The following is a 22,252-nucleotide window of genomic DNA, read 5'->3' as shown; positions in this document are numbered from 1 at the left end:
TTCATCTTGCCAGTCCTACACTTGGTCTGGCAGGTGTTTAAATAGCAAATGCCACCCACCCAAGATCCTGGATGGGGCCTGGGACTGGGGACCCTGACTATGCATGTACCTGGCCTTCAGTTACCTCCAGTTAGTTCTGGGCAGAAAACCACAGGTCATGCTACCTGCTTCCTCAGTTTGCCCAAGTGGACAAGGAGTGTTCTGACTAACCTGGCCGAGGAACTTGTTTCCCACCACAGACCAGCGTGGCTCCTTCCTTCACACCGTGCTGGCAATACTCTATCAGCTTCTGTAGGTGGGCTTGGTTATTCTGTGGCCCATGGTTGGTGTCACGGTCAAGAGGGTTGCCAATCTTCATCTTCCTCACCTCTTGTACCTGGAGAAAGTCCTCTCAGTCAGTCTCACTCAGGTGCCATAGTTTCTGACTTTGCTCATCACCTGATGCCCCTCCATATTTGGATTTTCAGTGACCAATCACTGGTCCCTGAAGAAAGCCCATGTTCCAGTTTCTGGCATTTATAGCATTCCATATTCTTGCTCCAAACCTGCCTTCCAGGCTGAAGCTCAAATGTATGCTATGTGCAGGGAAACCTAATCCTAGTGTCAGAGTGGCTGGGAAACATAGTTGCACAGGATATAGGTGGATGGAAAATAGAGGCAGGTGTGCCTCTGAATGAGGGAAGCAAGAGTGGGGCAGCAAAGGGTGTGTCTCTACATTAGTCCTGCACCCAGCTTCACACGCTAAGCTGAAGAAAGGCTTGTTGCAGGACTCCAGGATATGGGATGGGGATGGGATGGGGAAACACCAATCCTGATGTAATTCCCCGGTGGCAAGGTATCATTTAGAATGGAAGGGACAGACACTGAGTGGAATGGAGAGACCTGGGCCTGGAGTTCACCTATGCTTGACCTTACTTCTACCTGCTTCAGAACCCAACTGGAAGGCCCCCTCTTCCAGGAAGCCTTCTCTGTTGCCTTGGCCAACATACAAATAGGTCTAGGCTTTGCTGCCTACAGATGGCCTGGGTCTCCTCAAGTAGTATGCCAAATGTTATTTGATGATTCTGGCACTGGGGTAGAGAGAGTCAGAAAAGGGTGTTGGATGCTTGATAGGAAAAGGGACTCAGTTGAACATAACCAGCATTCAGAGATCAGGGGTAGACACCAGATATTTAAGGCTTCAGCTCCTCCCATTTTTGTCACCTCTCTCTCCAGCTCCTTTCTTGGTTTCCTAAGACAAAACAAGGTCATTTCTGCCCTCACTGTAGCCTCTTCGAGGTCAGGCTTGACTGGCCTCCTTTTCTGTAGCTGGGGCCACTTCACTCCCACGCTGGCTTCACATTCTCAGCCAGGCTAACTAATATGCAGGAGGTGCTCAAGCCTCCCCACTTCCACCTTCCCACCAGGGCACCTTAGCTCTTCTGATTGTCCTGAAGTATCCCCAAACCAAGATCAAGCCCCCACTGTGCTCCTGCCTGGCCACCCAACTGCTTTTGTTTCCCAAAGACACAAAGGGCAATCTTGTTGAGTCTCCTGGATGTTCAACTTACTCTCTGCATTTGGGAATCTGAGCCCTACCTTCTCCCAGGGGAACTGAGTGAGCTCCAAGAGGCCTCTAAACTTCACTCTCACACAGGGGGGTCCTGCCACAAGCCCTGCACCTACCTGAGCACAAACTGCAGAATGAAGGACTGGGGGAACAAAAAAATGAGCCATCCAACATAGCCACCAAGTGTCCCAGCGGACCTGGCAACTCATCACAGATGTGTAAGCAAGCTTAGGAGAGCTTGGGCTGGTGTCCACACTACCAATTCACAAGATTGTGGGTTGCGTGAGCAGCTGTTATCTCAAGCCACTAGTTTTATTATATGGCAGAAACTATTACACTCTCTTTTAGAAAATCTGTTCCTTTCTTCACTGCCTTTATATTTTTACCCATTATTCAAGATCTCCAGGAACTCCTTCTTAACAGCAGTCCCACCCTATTCCCAAGCCTACTCTCTCATTTCTCCTGACTTCCTAAATAAATAGTTTGTTTAAACCTGCACATAGAGTTTGTGCCCCTAGCACCCCCTTTCATAGTCATTTGGATTAGGTTTTTCTCTCTGCAGCATGTGGGGGAGAGGAGCTCTTGGCTGAAGCTGAGCCAACCAGAGTTCCCCAAAACCGTGCTCTGCCTGAATGGATCAGGATGGACCACACTAACACCAACCCGCATCTTTCCCCACAACCTGTTCCAACAGAACTGGTGGGGGAAGAGCGATTTTCTTTTCTGTATCTATGTTGTAAGAAGTAGGATATGTTGTCAGCACCCCATCCCATTCCCTTAACCTGTGGGCACCCAATCAGCAGTGGCTGTGAGAGGTGGCTGCTGCAGAGTCCCAGAAGCTGACTGGAACTGCTCTCCTCCAGCTGGCAGACAGACCAGTCAACAACTGTTAACAGGAGAAAAAAGCCTGGCCTTTCAACTTCAGTGGTACACCTGAGTGAAATCATTTGTGCTCCCAAGCTCCTGTCTGTGGGTCAGGCCAACGCTGGATGTCACCTGAGACCATGTCCTCAGTCCCTGTTCTCTCCTAGACCTTGACATCTTCCAGGTTCCCTGTAAGTGCTCACCTTTGGTAAGCCACATGAATTCCTGGCTCAGGCTCCACTGCTAGAGAGCCAACCTAAGATAAACACTTTTTGGTTATGTCAAGTTTAGCTACTAAGTTTCCATTTTTTGCTAAAATAACAAAATGCAGTGAAGACTTGACATAGTTCCCCATGAAGTTTCCCTGCCCCAAGGAGAATTGTGCCCACCTCCACCTGGTGACTGTGCCAGTGCACCAGCACCAAGACCCTGTGGCAGAACTTACCACCTTCTGCACAAACTCGTCATGTATTGAGTCCTCTACGAAGAGCCGGCCTGCTGCAATGCAGTTCTCGCCTTTGTTGAAGAAGACGGAGCTCATCCCCTTTGGCAAATGGACAAGAAAGCTGAATTACAGCTGCTCCCAGGGGTGCTGGCCCCCCAGTCCCACTAGGCCCTTCATAAAGAAAAAGGGAGGAATGCACACGCTCTAGCCTACTAAGGTCAGGCCTGAGGGAACTGCTGGCAGTCCAGAAAAAATATGCACCTAGGACCAAGGGAGCCTGCTTTCTGGACCTGGGGAGCCCCATGTCAGGGACAAGGGGAGGAGCGACAGGCTGGCTACTTGGCTCTCCTGAAAGCTGGACTGCACTGCCCTGCAGCATGGCCCAGGTCTCTGGCCCAATAGTGTCGCCTCAGCACCAGAACCAAGATCCTTGGGCTGATAGACTGGCCTCCTTCAGTTTCCACATCTAGTGAGGCTGGACTCTCTTTCATGTCTGTGTTGGGTGCCACATCATCTTCCAAGGCACAGTGGGACTTAGATGGAGTGGGAGTATATCTGGGCACCTGGTTGAACATAACATAACAATGTTCAGCCAGGGACTGAGACATAACAATGACAATACTAATGTAAAAAGAACTGATACACAGCATGTGCTACATGTGGCTACCATTCTAAGTCCTTCAGACATAGTAGGTTGTTTGGTCCTTGTAATAACCATAAGAGCTAGGTATTCTATTCTCCCCATCATACAGATGAGACCATGAAGGTCCAGAAAGGTAAAGTAACTTGCTTAAGACTATACAGCAGGTCAGGGGCAGAGGTGGGTAACTGTGGACACAGCCACAACCAAAGTTTGGGAGTGGGGATTGCTGTCAGCAGGGTTGTGCCCAAGTGCCCAAGGTGCTGCTTTCCTAGGATAGGAAAGGTTGCCATGCTGATTTCAACATGTTTCACAATCTGTGAAGCTGATTCCAGTTATGCTTACAGTTATGAAACTTCCTGGGAAATTTATTTTGGAGAGCATGTGTCATCTCTTGTTCCCAAGCCCCTTCCTGTCACAGTGTATGCTTATGGCTGGCACTATAGTCTAGGTTAAATGTGTGAGTCTGACTGTAGAATCAGAGAAAGCTTCCCTCACTCCTTCTCCCACCCTGCAGACCGACCCTCACCATCTGCACAGCCTTGCTGAGATCACAGTCAGCGAAGATGATAAGGGGTGACTTCCCACCTAGCTCCAGGGACACCTTCTTCACATTACTCAGGGCACAGCTGAAAGAAAGAGTGTTGGTGGGGTTGGGTCCATCACAGATGGGTACACAAAGGCTCTAGGTGGAGGGAGCCAAGGGCAGCTCCAAAGCATGCTTTATTTGAAAGAGCAAGCCGAGGGTTGGAGGGAGCCCCATGTGAGGCCTGGTCCACTATCTTCTCCCTACCCTACACAGGCCAACTATTCCCTCCCACTTCCCCTTGCTCACTGGCTGTCCACTGTGCTTCCTCCTCCTCTAACACCCAAGCCCACACTCACTTCAGGGCCTTGCTCTCACTGCCTCCCTCTTTGGTCAGTTCTTCTTCAGATGTCCCTGAAGCTCATTCCTCACCTCTGAAGGCCTCTATTCTAAAGGTATCTTGTTAGGGTGCCTGCCCTGACAGTTCCCTATAAAATCCAGGCTTCTGTGCACCATTCACCAGTGCTTAAGCCCCACCAAAGTGAACAGGCACTTGTCTGGTCATGCCACTGGTGTTCAATAAATGTCAAACTAATAAATCAAACATAGAACTATTCCCCATTTGGGGCAGCTGCAGTACTGTAGGGACTTTACACCTTGGATTTTTAGTGATGGGTGCAAGCAGAGTAGCTGGGGATCCTGTGAACACTGCATTGGTGGGCACAAAATGGATTTATTGACATTGTATTCAAAGGGACACTCAGAAGACTGGGCCAGTGAAGCATGAGGCATGACACAGGGCAGGGGGCTCCTTACTCAGGACTGATTGCAGGAAAAGGACTCCCCTGTTTCAGGAACAAGCCACGAGGCCTTGGAGAGGTTCCTGGAAAGAAAGCAGCTGCAATGCCATGGGATGCTGCCCACCCAAACTCTTCTTGGAGTTCTTAGAGTGGACATTTCCAGAGTCCTACCTCTGCACTTTGCACACACTTGTTCAGATGTAACTCTCATCTATACACCACAGAAGAGACTGACCAACTTTTGAATCAGAAGAGGTAAATAAGCTGCTATGACTATTTGCAGTTACCTCTCCTGCTTTGTCATCCTTCTGTCTGTCCATTTGTCAGTCCCTCGTTCCCTCCAACCGCCTTCTCTTCAATACTGAAGCTTACTCCACTGCACTCAAAATGATTCAAAGCAACACTACCTTGTGAACTCACAGGTTGTGACATCAGCCACTACTGACTGAAAAAACATGACCCACCAGCCACACTGCTGTGGCTCCTGACCCAAAAGTGGATGTTACATAAGGCCATTGTGATTGGCACAAGCATGGTACCCACTGGAAATGGGGACACAGCCCCGTCTGGCTCACAGAAGGCATGTGCAGGGCTAAAGGGCATGAACCCCACCTTGTGGGCCACAGAGAAGCCTGTGAATTTGTGGAGACAGGGACTTCAGAACTGTCCTAGGGAGAGAGAGCATTGCTCTGCATTAGGAGCTATAACAAGGAGACATTGTTTTAATACAAGAGAAGCCTTTTTTCCTGTGGATTGTCACGATACAGCTGGACTCCCCACATATGTGACCCTTGGAACAGAGACAGAAATGGGTGATCATATGCCCTTAGAAATCCTGAAAGTCAGTGAGCTCAGAAGCACCCTCAACTACTATCTATTTACACCCATCAAAGTGCAGATAGCTGAAATCCACCCCAGAAATTCAGGTACAGGGGAATAAAGATGGCAGAGGAGTGAGTGAAAGTAACGTTGACCTTCTCCCAGGACCAACCTGAAATTACAACTAAATTGTGGAGAAATCACCTGGAGCAAACAACTGAACAAGAGCGAGAGAGGAGCCTCGTAACCTTGGAGACAGAAGAATTGGCTTTAGCGCAATCTAACCAGTAAGCAGTGCGGTACAGACCTGAGAAGACAAGCAGGGTGCCCACGGGTGGCAGCCCCAGAAGGATATTAAATGGCCAGTTGGATCCCCCTGAGGACAGCAGGGTCTTAACCAAAAGTGAGGATCTCTAGCCCACAGCACCAGAGCCCAAAAAGTGCACGGAAAACAGCCAGCTGCGAAAAGCTGCAGGGTTGCTCTCTGCCAGAGACAGGCGGCTGGAGATGCAAAGAACTGTTTAAAGGGCCAACGCGTAAATTTTTATTTGCAGCCACTTACCCTGGTCTCCAGCAAAGGCAGAGGCAGGGTGGGCTAGAGACGCCTGAGGGGAGACTGGGGAAGGAGGTTTTGGGGAGAGAACTAACAGAGTAGCCAGTGGGATCTCGGTGCTGACTCATCCCCCATGTGGCAGCAGCCATCTTGCTCAGGAAGAGACCACTCCCCCTGAGTGGCATCAGCATCAAAAGACCCAATAGCCCGACCCCCAGGTGAGATTCCACCCTGCCCTGTGCTATCTAAGTTGCCTGCTGAGTGCAGAGTGGCAGCCACAGATAGTAGATCCCTGGCTAAAGGGGGTGCAGAGAGGCCTGGTGACACTTGAGGAGACACTGGGGATGGAGGTTTTGGGGAGAAAATGGAGAGAGTGGATGGGGGGATCCCAGTGCATACTCCTTCCCCATATGCACCAGTGTGAGAGGACCCAATAATCCTGCCCCCAGGAGGGACTCCGCCTCACCCTGAGCTGTCTAAGGAGGCCTGCCGTGTGCAGAGTGAATACATTAACAGCTGAAGGAGATAGCCACAGACAATAGATTACCAGAAGTCTTGAATAGACTGAGTAAGGTCAGAGAGGGTCAACATCTGACATCATCAGAAGCAGATCCAGAACATAAAGAAAATCAATGGTCTCCAACCATAGAAGATCACAGCACAAAGTCAGGAAATCCACACAGATCAACTTAAGAAGCAGAAGCAAAAGAAAAGAGTCTCATAAATAATGGGAAGACAAAGAAATACTCCCCACTTGAAGGGAAAGGAGGAATCCCCACAAAGAGAACTAAATGAAAGACAGGCAAGTAAACTATCAGATATTGAGTTCCAAGCAACAGGTCTAAGGAAGCTCAGTGAGTTCAGAGAGAATTACAAAAAACTACAGGGAAACTATGAGGAACTTACCGCAAACCATATCAGTATGAACAAGGACATAGAAACTATCAATAAGAGACAAGAGGAAATGAAGAAAACAATTTCTGAATTGAAGAACACAGTAGAAGGAATCAAAAGCAGGCTAGATGAAGCTGAGGACCGAATCAGCGAGCTGGAAGACAAGGTAGAAAAAAGCTTCCAGAAAGAGCAAGAAAAGGAAAAATGACTCAAAAAGAATGAAGAGTCATTTAGAAAAATGCAGGACAACCTGAAATGTAATAATATCCATATAATAGGGATACCAGAAGGAGAAGAGGATGAGGAAGGGATATAGAACCTGTTTGAAAAAGTAATGATGGAAAACTTCCCTAATTGGAGAAAAGAAAAATTCACACAAGTCTAGGAAGCACAGAGGATCCCATTCAAAGGGAACCAAATGAGGCCCACTCCAAGACACATCATCATTAAGATGGCAAATATCAAAGATGAACAGAGAATCCTAAAGCAAGCAAGAGAGAAAGAGGTAGAAACATATAAGGGAGCCCCAATATGGCTAGCAGCTCACTTCTCAACAGAAACACTGCAAGCCAGAAGGGAATGGCAAGATATATTACAAGTAATGAAAAGCAATGGCCTGCAACCAAGACTGCTCTACCCAGCAAGGCTCTCAATTAAAATGGAAGGCGAAATAAGGAGTTTCCCAGACAAAAGAAGGCTAAAAGGATACACTTCCACCAAACCAGCACTGCAAAATATGCTAAAGGACTGGTTTAAGATGAAGAAAAAGTTTCTATGAATACCCAGTTCCTGTCAGAGTTGCCAATACTTGATAATACCAATATTTTTAATACTTATTAATCTGATTGTGACATGATGTTATTTTAATTGTTCCTTTACTATTTGTTGAAACTAAACTTGTTTTAATATATTTCTTGCCTATTTCTTGTATTTAAAAAAGAAAACTTTAAATGACTTTTTGGTAGTCTTATCCATTTATTGATTAAAGGTTTGTAGAACTTTTTTCCAAAAAAAAACAAAAACAAAAACAAGAAACCTATTAACCATGTTTTAGATGTGCTGCAAATACTTTTCTATTATATCCCTTGTCCTTTCACTTTTTTTATGTGTATATTACTATATAGTAAAATGTTTAATATAGTCATATTGTTAATATTTACTTTATAGCTTCTGGGTTTGAATATTTTACTTCAGGTCATGAAAAATATTAGTTCTATTTTCTTCTAAAACTCCTTAGATTCTACATATTGATTTTTAACTCACCTGAATATTTCTTGTACAATGTATGAAATAGGGCTCTATATTTGTTTTATTTCAAGTACTAGTGGTCCATGCACCTTATTTGTTGAATAAGTCTTATTTTACCCATTGATTTGAAATATCAACTTAATCATATATTTTTAAACAGATATATATGTTTGTCTCTAGAATACTCAATTGTCTCTAGAATACTGTGAACCCAGTCTTAATATATTTTATTAATGTAGTTGATTATTTCTGTGCTGATATCATGTTGATTTAATTGCTGAGACTTAATAATGGTTTTAAATTTTTTAAATATTTTATAATTAACTTTGACATTTAAAAAAATAAATAAAATCAATCTACATTTAAGAAAGAAAGAGAGAGAGATGGAACTCCTACCTTTTGTGACAACATGGTTGGAACTGGAGAATGTTAAACTAAGTGAAATAAGCCAGTTGATGAAAGACAATTACCATATGATCTCACCTATAAGTGGACTTTATTCAACAAAATAAACTAACGAACAAAATAAATCACAGGCATGGAAACATGGAGCAGACTGAAAGTGACCAGAGGGGATGGGAAAAGAACACAATGTTGGAAATAAGGGGAAGGGACTAGACAAAGAACATGTATGAATGACCCATGGACATGGACAACAGAGTGGGAATTGACTGTGGGAGTGGGGGGTGGGGGTTGGGTGGGTGGAGGGGGTAAAGGGGTGAAAACTGAGACAACTATAATAGAATAAAGACGATTTATAAATTTAAAAATTAAAAAAAGCTTAAAAAAAGGAATTCAGGTACAGTGGGGTGGGGTTTAGTTATCTGGTGACTGTCTTGGGGCAGCAGGGTTGCAGCTGCTGCCCTGGGTTCTGGCCCTATGTACCACTCCAAGCTCATCTACTGCGCAGTCCAAAATCACTGAACCTGTAAAACACCTTCATAGAACTTGTGGGAAAACAGGCCTGGAAGGGTCAGGAGTTGACCAAGACCTATCTTGAATTAGTAACAGGGCCCCAAACACAACCCCATTGGTTTAAGGTCAAAGTCCAAGGAATAAGAGATTTGATGATGTCCTGGATCAATGCTATCTATTACAAAAGAATGGAAGCCTCAAATACTAGCCATGTAGGTAGTGGCAATTTTTCTTTTATTAATAGCCACATTAAAAAAATAAAGTGAAACTGTGAAATTAATTCTAATACACTTAATTTAACCCAAATAATAAAAATCATTTTGATTTGTAATTAATTTAAAAATTATTAATCAGGTGCTTTACTTTGTGTGCTAAGTTTTGGGAACCTGGTATCTTTTATACCTCCCAGCACACTTCAAATCTGAGCAGTTCTATAATTCTGGTGCTCAGCAGTCACATGCAGCTCTAGCACCTCACTGATCCAAGTGAGCCCCACAGGGCAGCCACCACTGGCCATACCAAGCATTTGTCACATACTTGGAATCAGAACCTGCCTTAACCTCGCCTCCAGGAACTGCTGTGCACACAGAGGCTTGTGGAGCAGGATTCAGCTCACACACAGCACTGTCCAGGTCCAGAGGCTATAACCAGAGACACAGCTTCTGTTGCAGTGGTGGCCTTGCCCCCACACCCAAACCACCTACCTTTTCATAATATGCTTTCCCACCTCTGTGGAGCCTGTAAACCCAATCTTCCGCACATCAGGATGGTCTGAGAGTCTCTGGCCAACCAGTGGGCCTGGATGGGAGTAGGCAGAGGGTGGGGATGGGGAGAGAGTCAGGGCAGCATCTGATGTGCTGCAGTGAGGAGGCATGATCTCTGTTACTCTTCACACATCCACCCGAAGCCAGAGCTCTGGGCTGTGCCTTGGGTGCTTAATGCCATCAGTTTCTGGGGCTTATTGGGTCTTGCTCCTTGTTAAGGGCATGATTGTAGCCCCTCAAAATCCATATTGTATAGATGTAGATGTGAATAAAACCAACTCCATCTCTGTGTCCTGGATTTCATTTCATTTTTAAGTTTCATACTATAACCTTTGACCAACCTCATTCTCCTTAATAAGTATATCAAAACTTTCTAGATGATGATTATCTGTTTTCCTTAAAATGTAGCCATAAATATTTTGTTAGTAATAGCCATAATTGTATGATAACCAAGAAAAATATCAAAGTGGTACTAATAGTATCAATTATAAACAATCACCTATCACAAGACCACTGGGAGGTATGGCCCCTGGTGCCACTGTGTTCTTTGTCCCTTTGTCCTGTCAGTCCTTAGTACCTGAGTCATACTATTAAACAATTATAGTAACAGAGGTCTGTTAGAGAAGAATAATCTGTGCAGAATTGCTGGGTTATCTCTTCCACTCTGTTCCTATCTTCCCATTAAGTAAATTATGCTACAACAAATTATGTTATATTCTGTGGAGTGGCCCACTTCATCTTTCAGCCTGAACATACTGTCTCGCTCTGGTCACCATTACACTCTGCCCCACTATCAGACACGTTGAAGCCCTGACCCCCAGTACCTCAGATGTGACTGTATTTAGAGGCAGGGTTTTTAAAGAGGTAATTAAGGTCAAATGAGGTAATTAATCAATCCAATTAGCCCAAACAAACTCATACAGTCTACATGTGGTTTTAGATCTATCAATGTAGATTGAAAAGACACCAAGGGTGCAGGTACCCAGACTTCCATCTCTCCCAAGGTCTCCAGCAAAGACCCAAGGATTTCCTGGCCTGGCTGTGGAAGCAGTGGTGCCCAAGCATCACAGATGTCAAAAGGCCTTCCTTGGAGAAGGCAGTCTGGCCAGGGGGGCCGCAGGCGTGGAGAGGCTGGTTGTGAGGGGCCCTGGTGTGCAGAAGCCAGGCATTAGCTGCCCTGCCTGTTTGGAACACTTGCAACCCAACTTTCCCCTTACCCCATGGCCTTCTCACTTTACTCGAAGCCCTGCATATACCCTGCCCCCAAATGTGGCTAATTCCTATTTACCCTCAGATTTCCTTTTCAGTGAGGCTTCAGGGTCACCTCTCCCCATCCCACTGGCTCTGCACTGGGTTGTTCTGCCTGCTAGGGCACATCCTGTACCATACCTTGTTTTGATCAAGTGTATCTCTGGCTCCCTGGAGCCCTGCCCCCCTCCCGAGATGCCCATTCCCACATTTATAGCTCTTACCAGATCCTGGGAGGATGTTGATGACACCCTTGGGAATGCCAGCCTTCAAGGTCAGCTCTGCAAACTTCAAGGCTGTGAGTGGGGTCACCTAAGGAGGTAGGAAATAAAACTGAGTCAGGAGGGATTAGGGAGTAGGGCTCTGTCATCCTCTCCCAGCAGCCTAGGTAGCAAGCAGGAAGGGGCAGCTGTGGCAGGAAGACCCTTGGGGGGAAGCCATGTTCATGCATCACCATAGTGTGTACAACCAACCCAGCCAGCTTGGCAGGGGACAGGCCCTGCTAGCCTCAAGTACCTTTCTAGCACCTTCTTCTGACAGGGTTCCAGCCCCTCAGCCAGGCCTGTGTCCCTTCCTGCATGTGACACTGTTTACCCTTCTTCCTCAGGAAGTGCAGAGTCCAAGGACTATCCAGCAGGGTATCACTCTCAGAAGGCTCCAGGGCATACCCACTCCCTGCTCCCCAGAAAAAATGGCCTTCTCTCACTGTGGTATTGCCTTAGCAGCCTAACTGCTGGCCCTGACAGCAGGGAGGGTGTGGTGTTTCAGGGTCCAGCTGAGATTCTGATGATCACTCCACTGCTGGAAACAGTGTTCTGCCCTTGACCAGCTAGCAATTGACCCTCCTCTGGAGAAGAAGGGAATAAATTCCTGGTCCAAGTAACTGTCCTAGTCAAGGTAAGGTTGTGCTCCACACACTACCAGGCCTCAGCTGAGGGGCCAAATCTGTCAGGTGTTGGCCCTGGAGTAGGGTCTTTGTATTTTCAAGGGCAATGGGCTAGTGGGGGTCTTCCAGAGACAACAGCTCTCCACATGAAAAGAGGAAGGTTAAGGGTCATATCGGGGCGGGGGGGGGGGGGGGGTTGTTTTGGTGCTTAAGTAAGCACATGTATGTAAATGACTATTTTTTGTTATGTATGTTAAAATGCATAAGGAGTGCCTAACTCCAGGCTCTAAAATACTATATATGTAAGCTACCATTATTTTTTCAGGGGGGTCCCAATTACCCCAAAGAAGCTGGGGCAGTGGGAGACCTTCTGGGCACACTGTCAAGAGCCACATGCCAGATGATCTCACATCAGTTCCTAACTCCCCTCTGGAGGCAGGCAGGGAAGGAGCTGTTACTGTCAATGCACAGATGAAGAAGCAGAGGCTCACAGAGGAGGGGGTCTCTCTACCTCTGGAGGACCTTGTTCATGCCTTCCTGGCCTGCATAAGTGGCTCCTGATGTCCCACCTCTAAGTCTCTTCTATAAGGAGCTGGGGTCGCAAATGCACAAATCCCACTGCTCACCCCATTTCCCTCCAGAATTTTGGTCTCTGAGGCCAAATAGGAGACCATGGCACCAGCTTTACTAATAGACCACTGTGGGGTGTCTCAGAACATGGGGCCAGTGAAGGGGCAGCAAGCAGGTTTCCACTCTCCCAAATCCAAAATACTATAGTTGTGGAGAAATCCCTGAATCTGCTCAGCAGGCAGCTGCAAACACAGCACAGTTATCCTGATGCAGCCACCGCATGACAAATAACACAGAGCTTGCTTATAGCTGGCACTGACCCTGCTGCACACTATCTCTGCCCACTGTGAGCAGGGCCCACAGCAGGCTGGCTCTCATCAACAATACCCTTCCTGCCTTGAGGAGAAACCAGGACCAGTGTGGGCAAAGTGGCTCACAGGCCATCTGGCTCCTCCCTTACAGGGTGCTTCCCTGCAACCTCTATAGCCCTCAGGCCCTGCCTGTACCCACCTGGGTAGGCTTGATCACCACTGTGTTTCCAGCGGCCAGGCAGGCAGCCGTCTTCCAGGAGAGCATCATCAGGGGATAGTTCCAGGGGATAATAATGCCACAGACCCTGCCATACGAAAGAAGACCTTCATCTCTCCACTCAGCTTGGGTGCCCACAGTGGACCTACCAGCTTCCTCTTCTCTCCCAGGCCTGCTATCTTCTCTGGATCCAGACTTCCTGATATGGAACCAAAGATCCTGCTGAAGGCAGCTCCTGCCTGCCTCTCTAGGCCCATGTGGAGCAGTGTATTCAGTTTGGCAGGAGACCCTCTTCCCAAGGCATGATGGCATGGGACACTGGACAGTTTTTGATGGGAGCTATGAGACCAGTCTAGGTGTGCAGTTTGGTAGGGTGTGGCACCAGGTAATGGAGTGATGATGGCAGGCAAAGCATGTGTAAGAACCTAGCAGCTAGCAGGATCTGGGGGAGGGCTCCAAGTGACAAGGCAGGCTAGGGAGACATGTGATAGGACCCAGGGTCACACAAGTAGGCCAGAGGATGTGGGAGAGAGCCTTCCCAGCTGTGAGGTCAGGGCTCAGTCCCATGAAGAAGAGATACATAGAGTTAGCCTGGAAGGTCTGGTAAGGTTTGCCTGCTTTGAATTAAGACATGGCACCCAGTGCTGCACCACCTCTCAGCAGAGGAGAAAGTCTCCAGCTGGGCTGTATTTTCATGGAGGGGCTGCCACCCCACAGTGCTGGGTAACCTGGAGATGACAGCTGTGGTCCAAGTAGGCATGTGGGCCTGCTTTTCCCTTTCCTTTGTAGGAGCTAATGCATGCAAGAGCCCCACACTGACTACACAACTATTTTCATAATCACCATCATCATCTTCATGATCACTATCACCATCAGAGAATGCTCCCAAAAGGATAACTGCTTAGCTGAACCCAGGCAGTGGAAGCAGGTGGTGAGAGGCCACATGGCATGGGGTCAGGCAGAGTGAGAGCAAGGGGAGCACTGAGTAGTCACAGAGAGCAGCTTGGGGTCCCTATACCATCCTTCAAGTGATGGGGGCATACTGAGGGATTAGAAAAGCCACTTTCCCACATGATACACACCCAGCAAACACAAAGGGACAAGAGAGGGAGAGGGACCAAAGTGAGTATTCCCAGAGAAGTGGTGAGGTCACCATGGAGAAAGAGGGCTGGGTTGTGGGGTTTTCCAAAGAGAAAACATGTCATAGAAATAAGTCCTTCTGTCATAGGCTGAATTGTGCCCTCCAAAATTCTTACATTCAAGTCCTAATTCCAGAACCTCAGAATGTGACCTCATTGGAAATAAGGTCATGGCAAGTATAATTAGTTAAGAGTAGGGTGGATGCCTAACTCAATATGACTACTGTCTTATGAAGAGCATGCTATGTGAAAAGACAGACACAGAGGGAGAACTCCATGTGAATGTGAAGACAGAGTTAGGCAACACCAAAGACTGCCAGGGAGTCACCAGAAGCTGGGGTAAAGGGCTGGAGCAGATTCTCTCTCATGACCTTAGAAAGAACCAACCCTGACAAAGACACTTTGATCTGGGACTCCCACCCCCAAAATGCTAAGAAAACAAATACATGTTTGAGCCTCCCAGTTCTTCGTTATTGTGGCTCCAGTAAAACCCTGTATGTATCGATATAGGGGAAAGGCTGTGGCCCCTGGGACTGGGAATCTGCAGAGCAAGCCCTTGCTTGGGGTCAAGGCCAATGGGGGCATGGGACACAAGGACAAGATGAATACATCCTTGGCTAAGCTGCCATTAGAAGACTTTTTCATTATTCTCTGTGCCTCATCTATTCCTGGTGAACTTTCTTAGTAGGGCCCCGAGGCTTTGGCTTTTCCAGTTGAGGCCTCTACCTCCCAGCCACTACCCTGCTGTTATCCACTTGGCTGAGCACTGCAATAGGGTGACTCCTGCCTGTCCCAGGGTTCTGTCTTGAACCAGTGTGTAGCTGAGGGTGGGGTGAGGTGTCTGTGGTCTCACTTCTAGGATCAATGGAACACTGGTCAGGGCAGCTGGTTGGTGCACATTGGCTGGAACCACTCTCTGCTCTGTCATCAGGTATTTTGGAAATGCTCTATGTGTGCCCTGGGAGTGCAATAGCCTCAGTTTGCATGATGTGTGTCATGCAGAAGACAAAATAAGATTGCAGGCTACAGAGTAGGCTAACTTGGGGCACTGGTCTCGGAGAGAAGGTTACCACACAAGTGACACCTAAATGACCAGAGACTGGAGGCTGGGGGAAGGGTTCGTGCAAATACACACAGGGCAGCATGGGTGTAGAAGGTCCAGGGTCCATGAGGAGGCCAGCATGGTTGAGTGCAGTGAGTATATGGAGTCAAGAGCACTAAGCTCCCATCAAGCAGGTAGCTAAAGTCAGGAATTTGATTTCATTTTAGGTACACTGGAAGCCACCAATGGACACTAAGAGAAGTAATGAGATGGATTAATAAATTTTCTAATATTTTCTGAACATTGGAAAGAGCTGGCCTTTCCTCTTTCTCAGCACCAGGTAGGCATTCTTCTCTTCTCCCCATAGCTTAAGCTGCTTGGCCTTGCCTGAGGAACCCCTGCCTTAGAGTCGATGCTGTCTTCCCCCAGCCTTGCTCCTCTCTGTGGGCTAGAGGAGGGGTTTTCCTACATCCACAGCCCACTCTCTCTGGGCCATTGGGTCATCTATTGGTGAGACAGGGCCACTCACCACTGGGTTTAAATAATTTCCCCAGTCCCTAGTTTCATCTCTGCTGACTAGACAATTTCTCTCTCTCTCTCTCTCCCCCCTCAAACTCCTTATTGAGCATCTGTCTGTGCTCTTGCCTCTTCTCCATCAGTTTTTCTGTTCCTTGGGGCTGTATAAGAATTCTTCATTTTTAAGCACATTGATTATCATACTTTTTCAGATAAATTTTTTAAAGATTTTATTTATTTTTTAGAGAGAGGGGAAGGGAGGGAGAAAGAGAGGGAGAGAAACATCAATGTGTGAGAGAAACCTCAATATGTTGCATCTTGCACATATCCCCAACCGGGAACCTGGCCCTCAACCCAGGTATGTACCCTGACCGGGAATTGCACTGGTGACCCAGTGACCTTTTGGTTTGCAGGATGGCCCAATCCACTTAGCCATACCAGTCAGGAAGCAAATAAATTTTGGGGGTATTTCCCATTATGACGCTAACTGATACAGCATTATTATGTGGATTACATAAAATTTATATTTAAAAAGTAGTTAAAATAGTGCCTGGCACAGCACAGGTACTACGGAAGTGGAAGATGTTTTTATCCTGAGAATGGGCAGTTTTGATCATTGTATCTCCAGCTCCTGAATTGTCTGACACATAGTAGTTGGCAAATAAGTAGATGTTCAATAAATACATAAACAGAAGACAGTATCAGTGCCCCACACAGCATGTTGTGTGAAGAGCACCTAGAGTATGGCCATTCTCACCGCTGTGTTGTGTGACTCACCCAATTGGCTCCTTTCTGGTCAAGGTCAGGTTTCGGTTGGGTCTGGCCTGGTTGATGGGGATGGTGGAGCCCTGGAAGAAGCATGGACGGTGTCAGTGGGAGGGGGCTCCAGTTTCTCACACCTTCCATCTGGGCAGTCAGACCAACCCTGGAGCCCAGGGAAGAACAGGGTCTTGTCTGTGTCCTGACACCCCTACTCAGATGGGCAGAAGACCCAAACCTCCCAAATTATTATGTATAATGGGGACATCTGAATTCAGATATGGGTGGGGCAGGCAGCCCACTTCCATTATCATGTCTGAACTCAGCCCCTTTGAAGAAGACAGGAGGCACAGGGCCCAGACATGACAGACACTGAGAGCTCTGCAGCCATGGGTCTCCCTGGGGAAGAGATGACCCATCACTTCTTGCAGCAGGCAAACCTCTGATAATAGCCTAGAAGATGATCCCAAATACCTGTGACCTGGGATATAGCTAACTACCCCTTCTGTGCTAATGCAGTATGGAACTGCTGACCTTAGGATGAGAAGATATGCAAGTGGGCCTAGCATAAATCATAGGAGCCCCCATAAAAGCAGACAGTTTTCTGCAATTAGTGACAGAGGAGAGTCAGAGAAATGGGGGAATGAAGGACTGGGGTAAAGACCAGAGAGAGTTCTGCAGGAGCTGAGAGCAGTCCTGGCCAGCAGTCAGCAAGGACCCAGGCCCCCAATCCTGCCACTGCAGTAACTGAACTCGCCAACCTGAATGAGTCTGTAAGCAGGTTTTTCCTCAGAGCTTCTGGAAAAGGCCCAGCCCCGACACCTTGACATTGACCTTGTGAGACCCTGTCACAGGACCCAGTGGAGCCCACCTGGACTTCCCACCTATAGAACTGGGAACTAATAAATGGTGTTGTCTTACACACTGAGTTATGGTAGCCCACCTCCTTTACTGCCCACATTCTTCAGTCCTATGGAGAGAAAAGGAGGCATGAAGCCCAGACTTGACAGACATAGGAGGTCCACAGCCATGTTAAACAGCATTCAGAGTCATGTACTGCCCTCAGAACATCCTGCTGGGCCTGGCCTGCCTGTGTGAGCTCACATGCAATGGACAGGACCCTGGTACCCACCTGGATCTTGTCACACCATCCAGCAAAGTAGCGGAAGGTCTGGATGGACATGCCCACATGGGTCTTCAGGGCCAGTGTGTAGACAGCACCTGCATCTAGAGCCTCAATGGTGGCCAGCTCTTCCTGATGCTCTTCCATGAGGTCTGCCAACCTGGCAAAGGCATGGAGGAAGAAAGGAAGATGGGCCCAGGCCTGGCTTGCTTTTTCAAGGTCCTTCTTCAAGGAGTCAGGAGCCCTGTGCTGCACACTCAGATGTGCTGACCTCAGTTTCCTTATCTATGAGATGGAACAGTAACATTTAGTTCACTGGACAAGTAAGAATGATGCCCTCTGTTCTACTCTCCATCCCTCTCTCCCTTTTTGCCTTTCCCAAATACTGAGTAGTTGACTGCTTTATAATAACCACCCCCACACATGATCCTGCAGAGAAAGCTGCCTGCCTCCAACAAAGAAGTCACCATCCCAGGAAGCCAACCTCTCTGTCTCCAGATGATCTCCACCAGGGGAAAGTCTATCCAGCTTCCAGCACCAGCTAATCCAATGAAAAATTCTCTCAAGACTGGTGTCTCCAGGGATGGAGAGAGAGTGATGACAGGAGAGATGTGAAAGGCAAATCTATACAATCCTCCTGGATCTGAGCACTGAGATGTCCAGTTGTTCTCCCATGATTCTGGTGGGCATGCTGCTGTGGGAAGCCTAGGAATTAGGATGGTGTCCTCCTTCCTGATGTGAGGGCCATACGGGCCCAGGGGGCAATGTGGACAGGGAAAGGTGGGGACCACAGATCTAGAGAAGCCCTCAATTTTGCACATGGGGAAGGTCGAGCCCAGAGACAAGTACGGGATCGAAGCCTATTGACCTGTTCCCACTCTGTTCCTTTCTGCCTACTGACCTGTTCCCACTCTGTTCCTTTCTACCTACAGCCACTGGCAAGGTCCTAATATCCCGAGGTCTTTTTTACTCCTCCTGCCTCCATATCCAGTTCTCTCAATGGCTGCCCACAGCACTCAGGATGAAGCCTGACGCAGCCCTTACCCTGTGCCTGACTGACCAGCCCCAAGGACTTGCCTATTTCCTCTTAGGGCTATGGCGACCACTTGCCTGTAATATTTTGGAGCCATGTGGCATGCCAGAGACCCACACTGCTCTTCCTGTACTCCAGTTTTCCCCCCCAACCTTCTGCACCTATTTCAGACCCTCTAGAAAGCTGACCCATCCTGCCCATCCAAAGCAATCCTATCACCCTGCAGTGTTCTGATAGCATCCTTGCCTTTTTTCAAACCTCTCTTCCTGCTGGAAACATCACTCCACTTCCTTGGAGTGATTGCTTTACCCACACTGGGACCAACTGATTCTAGAGGAGCAACTCCTTTCTTCTGGGCCTCATATCCACCTTCTGGTCACAAGCTAGAGCAATACCAAATTCTTCTCTAAGACTTCTGATTGGAGTCAAGGAGCTAGAACCCCCTACACCTGACTTAAAAAAAAAAGGAAAATGTGATTATGAGCCCCATCCCTGCCTTTGCCAGCTCTCTGGGTCTTCCCAGAACCAGCTGGTAGCTTAACCAGTTTGTAGCTCCCATCTGAAGCACTCACTCATGTTTGTCCCTTCTTATATTTGCTCACACTGTCTCCCTCTATTCAGGACACCTTTCCCCTAAGGCCACTTGTGAAATCCCTCTTGCCTCCCAAGTCACTTCTTCTGAGTAGCTGTTTATGAGCATCAGGCCTCAGTGACCTGTCTAGGACCCAATCTCCTCTTGACAGGACAATAACACTCATCCTCACTCTGAGCTGAAGGTGGTGGTGGCTCACCTGTACAGGAGCCGGCCCCGGTCCCGTGCGCTGATCTTCCCCCATAATCCATTCTCAAAGGCATCTTTTGCAGCAGCCACTGCCTTATCAACATCGCTGATCTGGGCCAGGGACACCTGGCAGATAACCTGTGGTAGAGCAAAGCACTGAAGCCCTCCCTGAGACAGAGCACCTGCGTGCTCTCCCAGCCACCTGGTGTGCTCAGAGAAGAAAGTCTGCCAGAAGGGCACTGGGAGGAAGCAACAACAAGAGACAGATGGATCCTAGGAAAGTCTGTTTATGTTTCTACATAGCAAGTACCTTCCCTTCATTTTCCCACTGAGTCCACACAGGGCAACAGACTTGGGCTGAAGACTAAGTCTGCATTTTCAAACCAAAAGCATAGACCCACTAATTTAGTAAGTTTCAGCAGAAGTTTTATTTCTTAAGTGGAATAGCCTGGACACTGAAGACTAGACAAATCCCTTTTCTGCACTGCATACACTGAAGGTGTCCATATGCTCTACAGCATAGGCCTGGGCACAGGTGAGAGAGAAGGGTGAGAGGGGTGAGGTCAGAGCTTCCTTGCTGGTCACTACAGACAGCACATGCTGGGTAGAGCTGTCCATATAGCCTCCTTCTCAAGATCCTCCAAAATAGGTTTTGAGGTGGTAACAGTGCTCGATGTTCCTGCCCAAAGGCACTGCACCTCTTGTCTATGTCCCCACACCTTGTCCATCTCTTTGGGAAGAACTTTCTTTATACTCCCCTCAAATGAACCATTTTGAGCATGCTATCTTTTTTCTGCAGCAACTGAAGTGAGGCTGTAGGATGGAACAGAATAGTAAATGATCAGAATATACCTGGAAGAGCATATTCTATTGTTCCAGGTATGTATGTGTGTTAGAATGTATGTGTGCACGGGTTACAAAATAAAAGGGTCATAATCAAGAATCTTGACAAACACAGGATTCAAGGAAGAATCCCGATATTGGGGTACAAATATCTGAGAATGCAAGGCCCATGCTGGGATAATTGCTGAAGTGTGGAGGAGGAGGGAATGGTCTTCTTATCTTCCTCGGGGGTTTTAACTCTATTCCGTCTTTGGAGCAGGCTCAACGCCCTTTAAAGTCCTCTGGCCCCAACCCTCGCCAACCTCTCCACATCATATCTCTCACTATGCCATGCCTGTAAGGAGATTTGGAGGCTGACTGCAATTCTTTTGTGTCCAAGCTGAAATTCCCTGAGACAGGAACCCCAGAGGTCACATAGGAGAGTAAATGGGAGAGCACACCATGAATGGGGGAGCAGTGGCAGGGAGGAAAGAAGGGGGTGCTAGACCTGCACTCACACTTCCATCTGTTGGGTTGATAGTCTCATAGGTCTTGGCATCCTCAGCATCCACAAACTTTCCCCCAATGAAAAGTTGATGGGGCATTTGGAGGACCAGCTTGTTCACTGCCTTTTCCACCTGGGAAGGAAGGTTTCACAGGTTTTAGCTGTAATGTGGATTCTTCAGAAATGGGCATCAGTGACTGGCACAAACCCACATGGAGACATAAGAAACACTTAAATGGACAGATAATCACTGACGTATGTGCGCGCACGCACACACACACATACCTGAGGAATCTATTATGTGGGAAGTCTGAGGATCTGAGTGGTAAGAAGAAATAAAGAGCATAGACTCTGAGGCCAAACTGCCTGGACTAAAGTCCCAGCCCTGCTAATTACCTGCTATGTGACGTCAGGCTGTTTGCTTGACCTTCACACATAGGAAGTAGGTGGACATGCTCTTGTAAGCCACCAGACATGACACCAGCCCCACCACTTACTTCTCTACAGATTTGCAACTCCATGCTGAGTAGAGAAGCCTCTGTGATGCCAATGTCTTCCTGAAACCTGTTCATCAATCATTTATCCACAAGCCCAAAGCCAAACTGAAGTCCATCCTGACAACCTGTACTTTCTTCATCAGCTTTTGTTTCAAACTACCAACCAAAGAAACTACCCCAAAGCTAATTACTATGGAAATTTGTAGCTTGCCAAGATAACCTGGGCATTATTTTCAAGAGTTTCCTTAAGAAACAGACTTTCAATTACTTCATCACTCTTCCATAACACAAGTTAAATGTATATGAACATTTGTTTTCCTTATTGGGAAAACATTCCAAATTCCTTTTCCTCTTTTTGTTCTTTCTTTTTTGGTCTATCATTTCAACAAAAATAATTTAATGCAGAGAATTGGTTACACAGGTGATGGAAGAGCTGAGAAGCTATGAGTCAACCCAGAGATCAGCAATAGCAGGAATCCACTGCCATCTTTTAATTATAGGGACAAGTGGAGGAGATGGTTATACCAGAACTAGGGGGCTAGGGCCACTGAGGGAAACCAGAGTCAAGGAAGGATAATCTGGGAAAGGATGGAGGCACAATGAAAATTAAGCTGAAAACCCCACAAAAGGTGAAAGAAGGGGAGAAGCATTCTTTAAAATTTTCCCCTGATTTCATGTCTTGGGACTCAGAACTTGTCCTATATACTGAGCCTTAGACAGAAATGTCTTCTGTTGAGTTTGCCCTACTGCCCTGGCATCTTCAAGCTATCCAGAGCTGCCAGAGAG

At 47.4% G+C, this 22,252-nt stretch overlaps 1 protein-coding gene across 1 annotated transcript in view; it reads right to left on the bottom strand.

Moving 5' to 3' along the window:
- The window catches only part of ALDH1L1 (aldehyde dehydrogenase 1 family member L1), an 86,710-nt gene that overhangs the window by 6,402 nt on the left and 58,056 nt on the right, over window positions 1–22,252 (bottom strand). Inside the window, exons 11-20 of the mRNA XM_054587307.1 lie at window positions 20,983–21,102; window positions 19,653–19,780; window positions 17,838–17,988; window positions 16,724–16,794; window positions 13,232–13,337; window positions 11,490–11,577; window positions 9,958–10,051; window positions 4,028–4,127; window positions 2,859–2,957; window positions 211–376 (exon numbers count right to left, since the gene is read on the bottom strand). Of these exons, the coding sequence (XP_054443282.1) occupies window positions 211–376; window positions 2,859–2,957; window positions 4,028–4,127; window positions 9,958–10,051; window positions 11,490–11,577; window positions 13,232–13,337; window positions 16,724–16,794; window positions 17,838–17,988; window positions 19,653–19,780; window positions 20,983–21,102 (1,123 nt within the window). The remainder of the gene's footprint in view (window positions 1–210; window positions 377–2,858; window positions 2,958–4,027; window positions 4,128–9,957; window positions 10,052–11,489; window positions 11,578–13,231; window positions 13,338–16,723; window positions 16,795–17,837; window positions 17,989–19,652; window positions 19,781–20,982; window positions 21,103–22,252) is intronic.

Source organism: Pteronotus mesoamericanus, unplaced genomic scaffold, assembly GCF_021234165.1.
Source record: "Pteronotus mesoamericanus isolate MK-2021 breed Mesoamerican mustached bat unplaced genomic scaffold, CSHL_Meso_final scaffold_118, whole genome shotgun sequence".
Lineage (NCBI taxonomy): Eukaryota > Metazoa > Chordata > Mammalia > Chiroptera > Mormoopidae > Pteronotus > Pteronotus mesoamericanus.
Note: the sequence above shows the minus strand (reverse complement) of the source record. Positions and strands in the feature narration are given on the sequence as shown.